The sequence below is a fragment of the Amblyomma maculatum genome, chromosome 4 (genome assembly GCF_055883805.1).
Source record: "Amblyomma maculatum isolate TAMU_Amacu chromosome 4, ASM5588380v1, whole genome shotgun sequence".
Lineage (NCBI taxonomy): Eukaryota > Metazoa > Arthropoda > Arachnida > Ixodida > Ixodidae > Amblyomma > Amblyomma maculatum.
Window position 1 is genome coordinate 27505244 of NC_139347.1, and position 14902 is coordinate 27520145.

The 14902-nt window shown below is 42.6% G+C and overlaps 1 protein-coding gene across 1 annotated transcript in view; it reads right to left on the reverse strand.

Annotated features, from left to right (window-relative positions):
• LOC146190541 (cell adhesion molecule Dscam2-like) overlaps positions 1–14902 on the reverse strand; it is a 177203-nt gene that overhangs the window by 27871 nt on the left and 134430 nt on the right. Inside the window, exons 6-7 of the mRNA XM_084600190.1 lie at positions 8381–8527; positions 2072–2392 (exon numbers count right to left, since the gene is read on the reverse strand). Coding sequence (XP_084456316.1) covers positions 2072–2392; positions 8381–8527 — 468 coding nt within the window. The remainder of the gene's footprint in view (positions 1–2071; positions 2393–8380; positions 8528–14902) is intronic.

The window sequence follows — 14902 nt, forward strand, 5'->3', positions numbered from 1 at the left end:
TAAACACTGGGAGCGGACACTTCGAATTATCCGACGGCTGAAGGAAAAAAAACAAAGAAAAAATGAAGCTACTCTGGCAGACACCTTTGTGCCACATTTGGCAACCTCTTTAGGGAGGAATCGGGAAGAAACAAGAAAGCATTAAGAAAATAAGTTGGCAGGCGATTGAAATATGACCTGAGGCGTTCGGTGAGCTGTTTAGAGACAGGCATGTTCTCGAATAAAACTCTTAGTATTTACACAGATACCGTAGTGGTTCCGAAAAGTTCTTTTCAGGCGTTATCGGGGCGAACATTGTTTTCGGATGTAAACTTTGGTTGTGCGCCTCTTAAGGAAAAGCATAAACAACATCGATGTCATCTATGTACATTTCCCATAAGTAAAACTGTCAACGAGACGCATTGCAAGCGTTAAGCGTTTGCGACTAGTTGAGATAACTATCCAGCTCTATACTCGCACGCTTATCTGCAAATGTAGGGAACTATAGAATACCTACAATCTTTTTACCAACTTAGTTCTGCTCTAAGTTGGGGAAGCTATGCACTGAATCTCTTCCGTTAAACTACCAAACACTAGTTTCAATCGTAAAAAACGAATTCATTCGCTCTAATTACTGAAAATGTTCAACATTATACGCTGAAAAAGATTTTATTGAACATACTTCAAACTTCTGGCCTGTCATTTTGCTTGGCAGCTTCAGTTTTATTGGCTAAAACAAACTGTTTAGAAATATTTTTAGACAGTATATGATTGGTGCTCCAACAAAAGTTGTACCAGCCCACACAAAGAAATATTGTGACGCACCGATGCTCCAAGCACCGGCAGGGGGCATTATTACGCTGTCATAAACGCGAACAGTGCAGCCGCATAGACAATGGCAGTGTTTCTGACACAAACCACGTAACTGTGGGTTAGTAAAGGTTTTGATACCAGCTGCACCTAATGCCAATCAAGGTTCCTAACGTTTCCGCGGCTTATCTTGGCTTCAAATCAGTTTATATACTACGTGTAGTCTAATACGGAATAAACAAGTATCGCAGACAGCATTCTTGGTCACTTTTAGTGTCTCTCTTTAAGCTAGCTAATGAAGGCGCAATCTTCAAAAATTTCATCGAAAGATTGAAATCGGTATAACTGTAACGAATTTTTCATGACTAACATTCTACCAGGCATGACGAAGCACTCAGTGAAAAATAGTGGTTACTAAAATTCATGAGAAAATACAATTCTGCAAAATGAATACGCTTTTAGGTCATAGCGGCGTAATACCTACCTATACATCAAGTATCAGGAGCGCGTCGTGTAATTAAGGTTAGCATATTTGAGGCACCCTAAATTACAACTTTCTCAAAAGTTATAGTATCCCACCGCTGTGGCGCAGTGGATAAGTCGCTAGACTGGTGTGTCCAAGGATGCGGGATCGAACCTCGACCGCGACTGCCGCTTTTAAGTTAAGGTGAAAAGCAAGGTGCCCGCGTGCTGTGCGATGGCATTTCACGTTAAAGAACCCCAAATGATTCTAAAGTCTATGTCGCTTCAGAACGTCAAACCCTATTAACTGATCCAAATGAAAAGTTTAGAGCCAAAACAAGTTGGTGCCGAGCCAAGCTGTGCGACTCATCATGCATCGCCAGCACCAAAACGTTCCCGAAGATGAATGTGACCGCAGTCTTGAATGCTTCAAAACTGATGAGTGAACAAGTGCTGCAAGAGCATTACTACACAGCTAACGAGGAATTCACTTAACTTTATAACTTCTTACAAAGGCTGCAGATTCTACATCTCCGACGCCCACGCAAAAAGGATATACTTCGCAACTGCTCGGCAATGGCAAGGAAACAGCAAGAAATACGGAACCTTACCCTTATCGCTCCACTTTGTTATGTGCCCTATACTTTGCCTTCCTTCGGAACAAGTGTTCGATAGAATGGCCGCTGTTTTGAGGTACAATACGTATGCCCCCTTATGTAACTGTCAGCCTGACTGCACGATCACATCTATCTGTAACTCAAACCACACAAGCAAGCGTAGCATGACATGCAGTAAACAATGTCCTGAAGCTCACACTTACCTCTCACATTGAGGGTCACATAGACCCTGTCCTCGCCGTAAGTGTTGTTGACGAGGCACACATAGCGGCCTGCGTCATGCGTACGCACGGGTCCTAGCGACAGGGTGCCGCGCGAAGAGCCCTGCGGGTGCATGCCCGTGGAAGCAGACTGAGCCACGGCTGCAAGTACGGGTCGCATGTCGGCGCCTGACTGCCGGAACCAGTGATAGGCCGGCAGGGGCACGCCCCGCGCCGCGCAGCTCAGCGTCGCCGGCTGCCCCTCTTCCACGGTCACCTCTTTCACCCACGAGGTGACTCGGGGGGCCTCGGATTTGCGTAGCGCTACGATGGATACACGTAGGAGAAGAAATGATGTCAGTGAACTGCACAAGGACTGTGATTCCACTGCGTTTCTGCCTTCCCGTCACTCAGAAACATGAAATCCTATAACATAAGCAAATGTTATTTTTTTTTTCTCTTCCTATACCCAGAATCTAGTCACTCCTGAAATGAAAGGCGCAGGCCATTATTAACTCAGTGGTTTTGTACTCCGGAGCAATGTTTATGCTAATAAAGAAATTTATTGGTAACTATGCAAATCTTGAAGCTTGAGGAAAGAGTTCTGGATGGAGGAAAAAAATTGAGTGGGCAAGCGCTGAGTGTTCTTTACTTAGTGAACGCTGAGCTGCCGAATGTGTAATAAGGTGTACCCAGATAAAGCTTCCCTTCGAAGATATACAGACATATTTACACTTATGAGTGGTTTCACAGTGATGGTGAAATTCAAGCGAAACATGCGACAATTCTGCTCGGTTCGTCAATTTCGTGAGGTTATCAGCGAGGGCGTACAAAACAGGTCTGACCTCAGCTCATTAGGTCGGTCATAAAATGCCATGGAGCAGAGGATATGTTCTTTGAAAACAGCAAACTCCCCAATTCAATTGCTGAAGCTAGCTGTAGCCAATCTTCTTTTATAACGCCTGACTAAGCATTCCAAGCATCGCTTGATTTTTTTTGCAAATTCTTTGCTACGTTTGGCCTAGTTTTTGAAAGTGCTGTAATAAACAAAATATTTGTGTACTAGAATAAGAATAGAACGCATATGTCACGCATGCATGCAAAATAGGGCCTAATTATGCCAATATCGTTATGTCGCGCTTTAAAGCGCAATTCCCCGATAGTTGTCCTGTAGCACCGTTAATTTACAGGTGATATATAGACGATTGTTTTTTTTATCTGGCAGCGTAGACTTCTGCCCTTGCTTTCACTGGAGACTTTAAAACTCTTTTATGCAACCACCTCATTTCCACAGTCGTACTAGGCATCAGCTGTTAATTTTGTTGGTGTGACAGTCTAACGTGACTACTATGAACTGACTACTTGCATTTACAGCAGACCTACTGACTGGCAATTCTATCATTTTATTAACAGCTATGTAAAATATTTTAAAACTGCAGTTCTATACATTCAGACCATTCACTCTAAAAGGATATGTACCGAACCGTTTACGTTTCATAAGAACAATTAAAGAACATCGACTTATCCTTATAAAACAAAAAGCTCCAGCAAATATTGTAATTAGAATTGGAATTTGATTTTTTTTTTATATAAAAAATGCTGGAGGTCGGAGCTAGAGATAATTCTGTCTGATGGGGCCCAGCTCTGAAGTGAAAAAATAAAAATGAAATAAAACGTAAGTACGGTACACGTTTAAAGCAGCAATACTGTGGGCAATGTTTGGGTAGAAATAGACTGGAGTACAAAATATAAAGCAGTGCATTCATTGAAGCAGGAAACACAATTCATCGCAAGAAAAAACACAACACACAATTCCTGAAATATAATCCAGCGAGCAATTTGAGAATATTCAAATAGTGTTAATGGCTGATGACTGAAAGCAGGTAAAGTCTAATAACGCTTTCAGTTGAGCGAAAAGTGTTGAAATATGGAGATAATGTGTGAATGAATGAAAGCTATTTATTAAGACTGAAAAGGTATACGAGATCATCTGCATGCCACAATTAGTTCTAATTTTGAGGAGTGACGTATTTTGTATACCTGAGGAAATATAGATCATGCTTAACGAATACTATTTTGAAAGAGTTCAGATTTAGTTTGAAATATTTGCAAACAAATGTAGCAGTTAGAAGTAAAATATAATGTGATCGAAGTAGTTTCAACATCAGAAAATTACCCGACGTCCGGAGTTTTTCTCCTACGCAATAAATGGCCCGAGTCTCTTTTTTAACAATTAACAATCAGGTAAGATTTTCTTTTGACATGGTACACAAGACAAGATGCTGCGAAAATATCAAACGCACTTGACCGCAAGCCGCTACTTTGTGCAACGAAAGAACTCATGTCGAAAGAGCAAGCTAAATTACCTTTAACCTGCTCGACGTCTCTATGTAGCGCAGCACTTATCCTAAGAAGGTATCATAATATCTTGATGCCAAAAAGACTTCCTAAAAGACATCTTCCCGGAAATAGCAAGGGCTACGAAGCGCTATAAAATTGCGGTATCTTTTAACCTGATACAGAACCAGCGCTGTTTTTACCTGCTTTGAACCATGCAGTAAATCTCGCTGTAAAACTTATCCCTTATCACGCTGCCCTCGGTAGCTCTCAGTAATGATTCCGGCTATACTGTATAACAAATAAACACAACTTTAAGTATTACAGTTACATTGCAAATATGATTTATATACTTGCATGTCCCGCCTATCAGCTTCAATATCTAAGGCTAATTACAGCATCTTTTAGATCGCGCCTTAACAATCTTAAGGTTTAAAGTGCCAGCTTACCTAACTTTCCTCTATCATGTCCCGGTTGCTGGCAGTTCATTTGAGCCTGGATTTCGAGGGCCCCATCACAGCGAAGCCAGATAATCATTTTTAAGCCATAAGTTTAAAGCTGCCTTTCTATCATAGTGACATTTTATGATCAACTTCAAAATACCAGAACGAACATGACTGGTACCTTTATTTCTATTTCAATCAAACGTTCAGCACATGGCTAAACCAAGCCCTGTTTCTCTTTTTTTCTTCATGTAACTCTGCCTTATCTAACTTATACCTAGGTTACTGACTGTCTGCCCTGGGGGCAGTACTTCGACCGCGGATTTTTAGAAAACACGTATCTTCGGCGCGCAGTACCCACAAACGTGCCGAGCCACAGCGCTGGGAGTAACTTCAGTTTCAAAACTTTGAAACCGGGTATGGCTAATACTAATGACCGGCTGAAAACCTCAATTTGCAAGGATATTCTGACTCTCTTAATTTCATGCCAATTGTCAACATTACGCTACAGCTTACATTATACATTATTCTGTTTTCTTATGTCTGCTTAAAAGTACAACTACGGCGCAGATGTCGCCTGAATAAAGACAAAGCGACAATTTTTTAGAATTAGTGGCAGGCTTTAATGAAACACCTAGCATTTGAGCCGTGGCAGCATTTCATAAACAAGTAAAAAGTTAAGGGAACATTAAGCCAAGGACGATAACTTCGGAAATATCTCAAGAACTGCATGCATACCTCGCAATATATTTCACTCACAAGCCCTATCAAAACCATTGTCTTCCTTGCTCAGCTTTTCACGTTAATAGTCTACTTCAGGCCGTTCAAAAAATGGCGTCAGAAAAGCAAACGCCAGTAAACAAAAAATTATCGGGCTTTACTCTACGCACAGCGCACCCGTTTTGTCACACGAGACAAAACGACGCCATAGCCTAACCGCCTTATGTTCCTTTGAAGGACTTAATGACCGTTATCGCTACGCTCTGAATAGCCTCATTACGGCGCACGAACAATGCTCTACATGCGTTATATTTGTATAGCTTTTCCAAGACACTCCTGCGTACATCTTTATTTCCTCCGCGCGCAGCAGTGACGGCCAACGCGGATGTAATTTAATTACTGGGATGAGCAGGAGCCAAGAGACGAGACCGTGCAGCGAACCACACGAAAACCAATTAACGCGCGTGTCAAGCTGACGATAGCTGCGCGAAAAGTGCCAGAACGAGTGTTCCTACGATAGAGAGAGCGTGTACCGATTGCCGAAAACGGCGGCAGAAAATAGCGCCGGAAGCAAGTAGAAACGTAGAGAGAAACTGTCGCAGAGCGCAGCATCCGGTTCGCACTGGGAGTTGCGAGGGGAAAAGAAAAGGAAGGAAGGACGATGTCCAGGGAGCGAGACGAGGAGGAGGAAGGCGAAACGCTCTTGAAAGAAAGGGGCTGTGCGCGTACAATGCGTAGGGGGCGTTAAGTTGGCGCTCTCATTATGGGGCACTTTTTATCTCGCTCGATAATCCGATGACACAAGAATCGGCTCGCACGCAGATCGGTCGAGCCAGATTTCGACATATACGATCGAGACACCGCTCGTTTCTGTGTGTCAGCCATACGCTTCTGCGAAAAAATTATGAAATAGGTCTGCTAGCCATATGACATGAATCTACACATCCCAGTGGAGAGAAAAAAAGAATCAGCTGTCGTTAAAATCGAATAAAAACTACAATGATATGGTCATACGCAGTTACGACCATATATATTTTTTTACCGATTGGCCGTTATGTCGTTTTTGGGAAGATAGGGCGACAAATAAGTTTTGAACCAACCTCCCGTACTGTTCAGCCTTACTGCAAATTCAACGTAATGACAGGATGACCGCGTTTCGGTTCATTGCAGTTTGGAGGCGGCTCTATGCTGGAAGGATAAAGAGCGGGAGCTAGCCGAGGAAAGAAGTCACCAAGGGTCATCGCGCGCTTTCTATATTTTTTCCTGGCGCAGCTCATTGAGCTGCAGAATGTTAGAATTTCAGGAAGAGTGCAGAAGGGGTGTGAGGAAATAACAGTTGAGAAAATAGACACAGGGAACGCAGCAAAGCAATCAAAAACGAACAAGAAGGCGATGGTTGAATGTCATCCCTGTGTCGTTCGATTCGCTCTGCTCCGACTAGCTTCATTTATGCTTTTTGGGGAGGAGGGAGAAAGGAAAGGGGGGAGAGTTCACAACGTTTCTGGGGCCCTGTAGCCGAGAGGATGGGAATAAGACAGAGAGAGAGAGAGGGGCACGTTGAAAGGGAGAGCTGACAAAGCGCGGCGAACTCGAAACGATTTAGCGACGACATGGGTCCCGAATCGCGAGAGGGTGGAGAGAACGATGCGCCGGAGGAGGAAAAGGTGGTTTGAGTCGCGCCCAGCACGCAGTGGCGATTTCGATCATTTTCACTGACAACAAATAAAGCACGCGGCCAAACGCGGCGGCAAACATTGAGGAGAGGAGAAGCTGGGAGAGCAGTGATTGTTGAGGCACCCGGAAACCTTTGCGGCTGAACGAGCAGCGTGGGTCTATGGCGCCGATTGACGTCGTTCGAAGCGCGGGACAGCGTCTCTCTCCGCGGTCGATGGGACGACGCTCGATCGGTGCGACGTACCATAGATTTCGCCCTTCTTTTGTTGTTGAATATTTTGTGAGATTTATTTTAGTGCGGTTTGCTTTTCGTTGGAGAAAGGTTGGCCGGCAGGTCGTTCGTCACTCGTGCCAACATGTCATCATCTCCGCCGCTCTAGCTATACTCCGGTTGGCAAGGGCTTTTATAAGGAACGGGTGCCACCAGAGTTGCCTCATGCGCTCCTCAGTTTCGATCGACCCTTATCTCAAATGGGAAAGCTACCGATTCTCTCTAAGCTTAAAACACATAGAATATATATTATATATCCTGTCCTTGTTCCTGGAATAAATTTCCTTACCAATCAAAATAATTACAAAGGGAAGGAGTCTCGTAAGTTATGATGACGTAAGGCTGTTTTACAAAATACGATTGAAGCAATTGCGTGGACAATAAGGGTTCTCTGTATCTGCTTATAGTTTACTTGCATTTCACTTTGAAGAAATCTCCAGGAGGTTGCACTCTGTGGAGCGTTGTGTGATTAAAATCTGAAGGCAGACGTCTAACGTAGTTTGGCCCGCCTGCTTAATCTTCGAAATAAGCGCTGCGCCCGTCTTCGATTTTAGACAGTGCCAGCAGTCTTGAAGTAATACTAAAGAAACCGCTATAAGACACCGCTATAAGCCAAATGGTCCATAAATAATTCAAGAAGCAACAAAGAAGAAAAACAAAAGATCGACTGGTGCGAACATCTCCCCGTGTTGCAAAATTGCTGCAGTTCAAGAAACTTTTATTTCAATTTTGCCAAATGGCTTTAGATACACAAAAGAAGACACTTCTGCGGTACCGAGATATCACTGAGCTTAATACAAGGTGTCTACAAATTAATTGCTTGTTGCATTATTGCCAAGAATATAAGAGGCGCGACTAAGTTCTCACCTTGAAGGATGATCCTGGCAGGTCGAGTGTTGGCTTTGGTAGCGTTGGTGGTATGGTCCAAGACTTGACATCGGTAAGAACGTTCGGCGTCCCGCTCGTCCACGTCGTGAATGTAAAGTTCTCCACTCGGGTACAGAGCATACTTTCCTACAGAGTGGACGAATTTGGAGGTAATATTTAGTACATTTCAATAAGAATGTCAAGGTATTAGACAATAGGGCTTCTATTAGAAAATTTCGTAAATCAAGAAATCACCAAACATATGTTTCAAGTTAAATCAGAGAGATAGTTTATAGGCATAAAAAAGCTCACTTCTCTCGTGTTGTGCACGCGAACTGAGAAGACAATACAGGATTTCAGTGATACCGGAGGTCCTGACCTCTTAATAGTGATCAAACCCTGATTGGGTGATAGACGTTTCCAGGGACTCAGCTGAAAGAGTTTATAGAAAATCACTGCAGATTGTCACCTCGGCTAGTCAGTCTGAAATTTTCCTTCTCAAATTTATTAGTTAGCATCGACCTCCACAGAAAGAAGGACGCTGTGAAGGCATATATATTTCGTCACATGTAAGAGCATCGTTACAAGCATGTACTTGTGTCATTGCACGGTAATTTTATTTCGATAACGACTTCATTACAAAGAGAAGGATTAGGGACAGGAAAGTGAGAGCTAATCGCAAATATTGTCTAAACGGTTTTTGATCACGTTCGCATTATTAGCTTACAAAATATGCTCAGAAGACGCAACTATCGAGGGAATGATATTTACTTCCATGCATTTCCGTGAATCCGGGTACGATGGCTTGAAATAACAAACTACAAAAGACATTTGTTCCCACTTCAGGTCATACAATGTACGAAAATGGGCACAAACACAATACATGGTGAATAAAGAATAATTCCTCTGGAACGCTGCATTTTAATGAGGCACAGCACAGACACCATTGCAGCATAATAAATCATATACGTAGGCGCCGAGTGCAGACAAAAGTCTTGAAGGAAGCAGGCACTTGCAATGTTCTCAACTCAACATGCGCACACTTGTGAGTTCACAACGGTAACAGATAGGGACAAAGAAAGGAGTGAAGGATACATATCGACAAAAATTCTGCGCTTGTCTGTATGCTTTGTTCCTTTCTTTGCGCATGTCTGGTCACACTGTGTGCCCACAATAGGAATCAAAACTAAATAAACCAATATGCCGTTCTACTTCGTCATGTGCGTTTTTTCTTTCTAGAAGACCTTCTAGCTAGTATCTTTTACAATCTGCCTGCGCGTCCGGCATTTGCCATGCTCAGAAAACTCTGGACCATAAAAAATTGAACTGCAATGCTGCTGTTTCGCCACTTCATCCACCCTTGTCTTTTTGTCCCTCTCTCACCTTCAGCTCTTTAACCAGATACTAGGCGCGGTGCAATAAGCTTATTGCGGGTCGTTTTGCGTTTTGAGAGAAGTGGAGACCTAAGCGGCAAACTGTACTTTTAATTACACATTCGCACTGGTGAGCCCCAAATAAACTGTCCAGAAACAGCTTGACCATAGATGTGTGTACACTCCCACACTTTCGCGGGACAGGCTTAATTGGAGAAATATACCCGAGATATATGTCGAATATATCACTCCGATCGAAATCCTCTCAGTTATCCTTAACGACATTCAGTTTTCTTGCTTTTGCATCACACGCACTCCTCACCACCATTTTCGCTTTTAACTTAGGTAGACATACTACTTATTAATAATGCATCATTGTAAGTTCGGCACTTATTAGGCTTCTCTCAAGAACACGCATATGAATCGTGGGTATAGGTTTAATTCCAGTATTTTAAGGCGAACACAGGAACCATGAACGGTGCGAAAAAATATCCATATTTTCAGAAGTTTTGAGCTTTAAAAAGATATGTGTAATTTTGGCATATCACCTAAGTGTAAACCACTTGATGACATGCAAATATTTCAGCGCTGTTTGAGTAAAATTGAAATAATAGAAAATGATGTTCTTCACTTGTGTAATGCGCTGACATAGCTTCAGCGACTTGCAGATATTTGAAGGGCAGCTATTACTGACTTTGTTTCAATATCCACAAAAAATTCCCTTTCCTGATATTGCATGGAGAGACCGATGGTTACGACACGTGTTTATTATATTATGTCCTTAAAATAGCATTGTTCTCATGTCCATAAGAGGAGCCCAGCAAAAAAATGTTTCTAAGAGTGAGTTGGTGGGCTAATGGTTTTGCATAATTAAAGAACAGCGCAAAGGACGGTACACAGGGACGCAAGAAAGCACAAACTCAAGACGCTGTGTTTGTGCTTTCTTGTGTCTCTGTGTCCCGTCCTTTTCTCTAAATGCTTCTATTATTTAACCATTTTTCATCTTAATGTTTTTCCTCACAGAAAAATTCTAATATACCTTATTCACAGTTTTATCTGCTGCACACTAACCTAAATATAATGCATATCGGATACAAAATACCAGATGCATACGGAAAGAACATATTCCAACTGAAATAGGCACACTTTTGGTAAAACAGGCCAAGAAGAAAATTACTATTGAACTAAGTGCCAATAAACGTCCAAGCGTTAATATTTACTGTTACTAGGTATTAAGGACAGGTATGTGCGCCAGCATACCTGTATATACACTATATTTTGCAAAAAGAAAAAAAACGCTTTTTCAGAACATGCCTTACGGAATCACTAGCTTGAAGTGTATAATTTGACCTTATAGTTACAACATTGAGAACATAAGCTTTTACTGTAGGCTGTTGCAGTTGTCACCTTTCTATGGGAAGCCAGGTCCACATCCTGCGAAGCAACCAGTAACACAGAGTAAAGCAACGTCAACATTCGGCATTCGTTGCTATTTGATTCCTTTTATTAATGTCGCAGGCGGAATACAGGAACACAAGAGCCAGTTATATAGTGCTCCGCCGCTGCATACGCGTGTCGTCATCTTCAACCTTTAACAAGGGAGTAACACCGATGCCAACTAGCGATGACGTCGATGCAATTCGCACTATATGACCAATATATATGACCCATATATATGACCAATATATGACCCATATATCGCCATATATATATGGCAATATATGACCCAAGTCGGAAACAAACCTCCGCAAACTTGCAACTGGGAATAAGTACAGCTTGAAACTAAACATAAACGTTGGCGTAGTACGCCAGTATTAAATGATTAAAACACTTTTCATATATGCTTTAAGGGAAAAAAATAAAATAATGTGAACATGTAGTTTGTTCCGAGAACCTCTACGGGAGCCAAGATTTTAATCCTCTCCATCAGCTATTCAAAATTTCAAGTTTCCTGTCTTCCCTCGAGGTGCAAAATACGGGTGGCCTGCATCTATCCTCGCCATGGGCTGCTTGTCTTGTTACGACATCGTGGACAGAAGCTGCAATTTTCCTTTCTCGGCACGAGGTGCTTCCGTTTCCAGGTGCTCCTTCTCCAGCAGATTAGGCCAGGCGAGATAACTATGGACCCAATGGAAGTTAATCCCTTTTTCCGCACACTTTCATTGGAAACCTTACAGCTTTCCATTAGCAGTGCGCTGCAATACAACGTTTTAAACATTTCATCATTGCTGCCTGTTCTTTGTACGCTCGTGCCTTTTTACCTCCTCTTTCCGGGCTCGACATCGATGTAATCAAATAACAGTGCTTGAAAAAGAGCACGCTTTCCATTCTTATACTAATATTTCCAAAGGACAGGGTTTTTGTTTTTGTTATTTCGGATTTGCTGTGGCACTGCAAAATGCTTTTTTTGTGTGCGTGGATGACTAGTTTTTGATGGTATTATTGCGCTCGCATTAAGCTTTTCATTCAAGCTGTCTCTTTCACATTCATACTGCTCTGGCATCGGTCGATGCGAAACGCATGAATATATAATTAGAGGCGATTTCAGCCTCGCGGAGTAACTGCCATCCCGACACACTTGGCGGAAAAAACGAAGCTTGCTCTCGGCATTACAAAACGTGAAATGCTTTCAAGTCCTTAAGCGGCTTAATTCTTCAGCTGAGGAAGCTACAGACTTGCGCAAGTTCTGCTTTGTATCGCTATTTCAGCATTTTTAGTGTCTGGGAAAATGCATCCTTTCTGCATTTAATATTTACAAGCTTCTTTCATTATGGCTAGAGTTGTGCCATAAACATTAACTTGTGGACGCATATTGGGCGCGGCAGAAACAACAGCTACAAAAACCAACAGAAAATTAATTGAGCAAACGATGTACTTTGAATAGGTAATTATCGCCGAGAATTTGGAACCTACAAATGTATCCTTTATGTCCCGTTAAATTTAACTTTTGAAAATTGTAAGCTGGGCTTCCAGCTACTATTTCTGCTCACTGAAAACAGCGGCACCAAGAAAATCGTCACGCGTAGTATTTTAGTTTATTTATTAGTGAAAATTAGTAATTTCCAGTTTCAGAGCCCAGGAAAATCTTCTAACGCTTTGTCATCTTGTTGTGATGCGCTTTCAAAATTGGGAATTTCTCGAGGGAAACGAGTACCGAATGCCATATCTATCGTTTTTTTAAGCATAATATTTACTATAATGCAGCAATGTTTATATAAATGAGTTTTCTACAAACTATTAAGACACCATTTGAAATCAATGCTGTCCCGAATAAAGCACAGCTAAGCAATAGCCACTAGAAGATAGGTAGGAAACACCCATAAGCGAGAGCGTCACTATGGTTTGAAATGAAGTTTGGACATACACGTCTTTTAGCTGAAGAGATCTTTGACTGGGAATCGATTTTCAATGGCAGGCCAACATGTGTCTTTGCAGAAACTATGGAGGCCAACCGGTAATAACTTGTCTATCCAATCAAAAACAAATTGCACTGCGGTGAAGTATCATATAAAATTGGGTGTCACATAAAGCCTCTTTTTCACTGTTCGATCCCAGATATCCCACAACCCTAAGAGCATTGCACCTTTTACATTAACGAAGAGTGCTCATTTGTTTGACCCCGCCGGGATGGCGCATTAGTTACGGCACTCGACTACTGTTCCCAAGGACGCAGGATCGAATCCCAGCCTCGGCGGCCGCTTTTCGATGGCGGCGAAAATCAAGGTGCCCGTGTGCTGTGCGATGTCAGTGCACGTTAAAGAACCCCAGGGGGTCGAAATTTCCGGAGTCCTCCACTACGGCGTCTCTCATATCCTGAGTCGCTTTGGGACATTAAACCCCACAAACCAAACCAAACCATCGATTGTTTGTGGGACATTACAAAGGCGGCAATTTACGGTAGACAAAATATTGTGCTTTATGTGTAAACATGCTTAAACAGACATTATCTTACTGTGTAGCTTATAGAAAAGCAAGCCTTTGCACATTGGGCAACGAGCTTTGGCGATAACTACTGTCTTGCAACATTCTAGGTTACCATAGCTATCACCGGATTTGAATCCTAAGTGTTCAGGCTGCAACACACTGTCACGGTGTGTTTTTCGTGTCCTACTCTCCATAAACTTTAATCTGAGAGTAATAGCTTTCGCACGTCCGAGTTGGTTTAATTACCTTACTCCACAACCTTTTTTGCATGATTAACCTAACAAAAAAATTGCACTTTCCATGGCACTAGTAAAGCTCCCCACCAAAGGCAACAGTGGGAAGTGATTACTGTTTTTTTAACCATTACGAATGAAAAATATTGGCAGTGGCTTAGCTCAGCTCTGCCAGGATATACGTAGCGAGAGGAACGTTTTCCTGGCTGAGCTCTGGTCAACGTATGTTTATTAATGAGAGACATTGGGTATAATCATCTTTTATTCATTTTGCTTGACAGAGACGAAGACTGCCTGATGATCTGGGAAGTAGCATGCAGTGGTCTCAATTTTGTCTATACAATATTTCGATTTGGTAGAGTATCTTTATTATGCAAGGTCTATAGTCGTTTCCCATGGAGAAGACTGGGCGTGAGGGTCCGAAGCTTAATTAAGTCAAACGTTTCCTTCCTACAGTGACTAAGTGAGTCCTGTTGCCTGTTGAAATCACCCAAAATCACACACAACTATGAAACAGTGTCGTAGGATGGTGTAAACGGGTGGCAACCACATCAACCATCTGCATGCCTATTTCATCTCTGCCTTTAATACGCAATGCTGGCATGCGACGCGCGGTTCGGGTGGTAGAGCAGCGTGCAGCGAGACGGCGACGCACCTGAGGGGTCTCATTGGTTACCATGGTATCGGCACATGCGCACAACTGCTCATTCACGTGCCTCCCCTACTGCTGTTCTCCGTTTGCCATGGTAATGGCACATGCGCACAACTGGCATCTCTCTACTACCACGAAATGCTCGACTCGTAGCCCAGGGTAGCTCTCACCACAAAATTCCGAAAGCGCTGTAGAAGTTACTATGCAGAAATGCAAAAGACTGAGCGTAGCTGCTGCGCGCGGTGCATTGCGCGTCTCTGGTATAGCTTTTGCTAGCAATGCCAGGACGCCAACCGACAGCGGGAATTTCCGTTTATTGGAGAGCGTTCGTTGCAGTGCT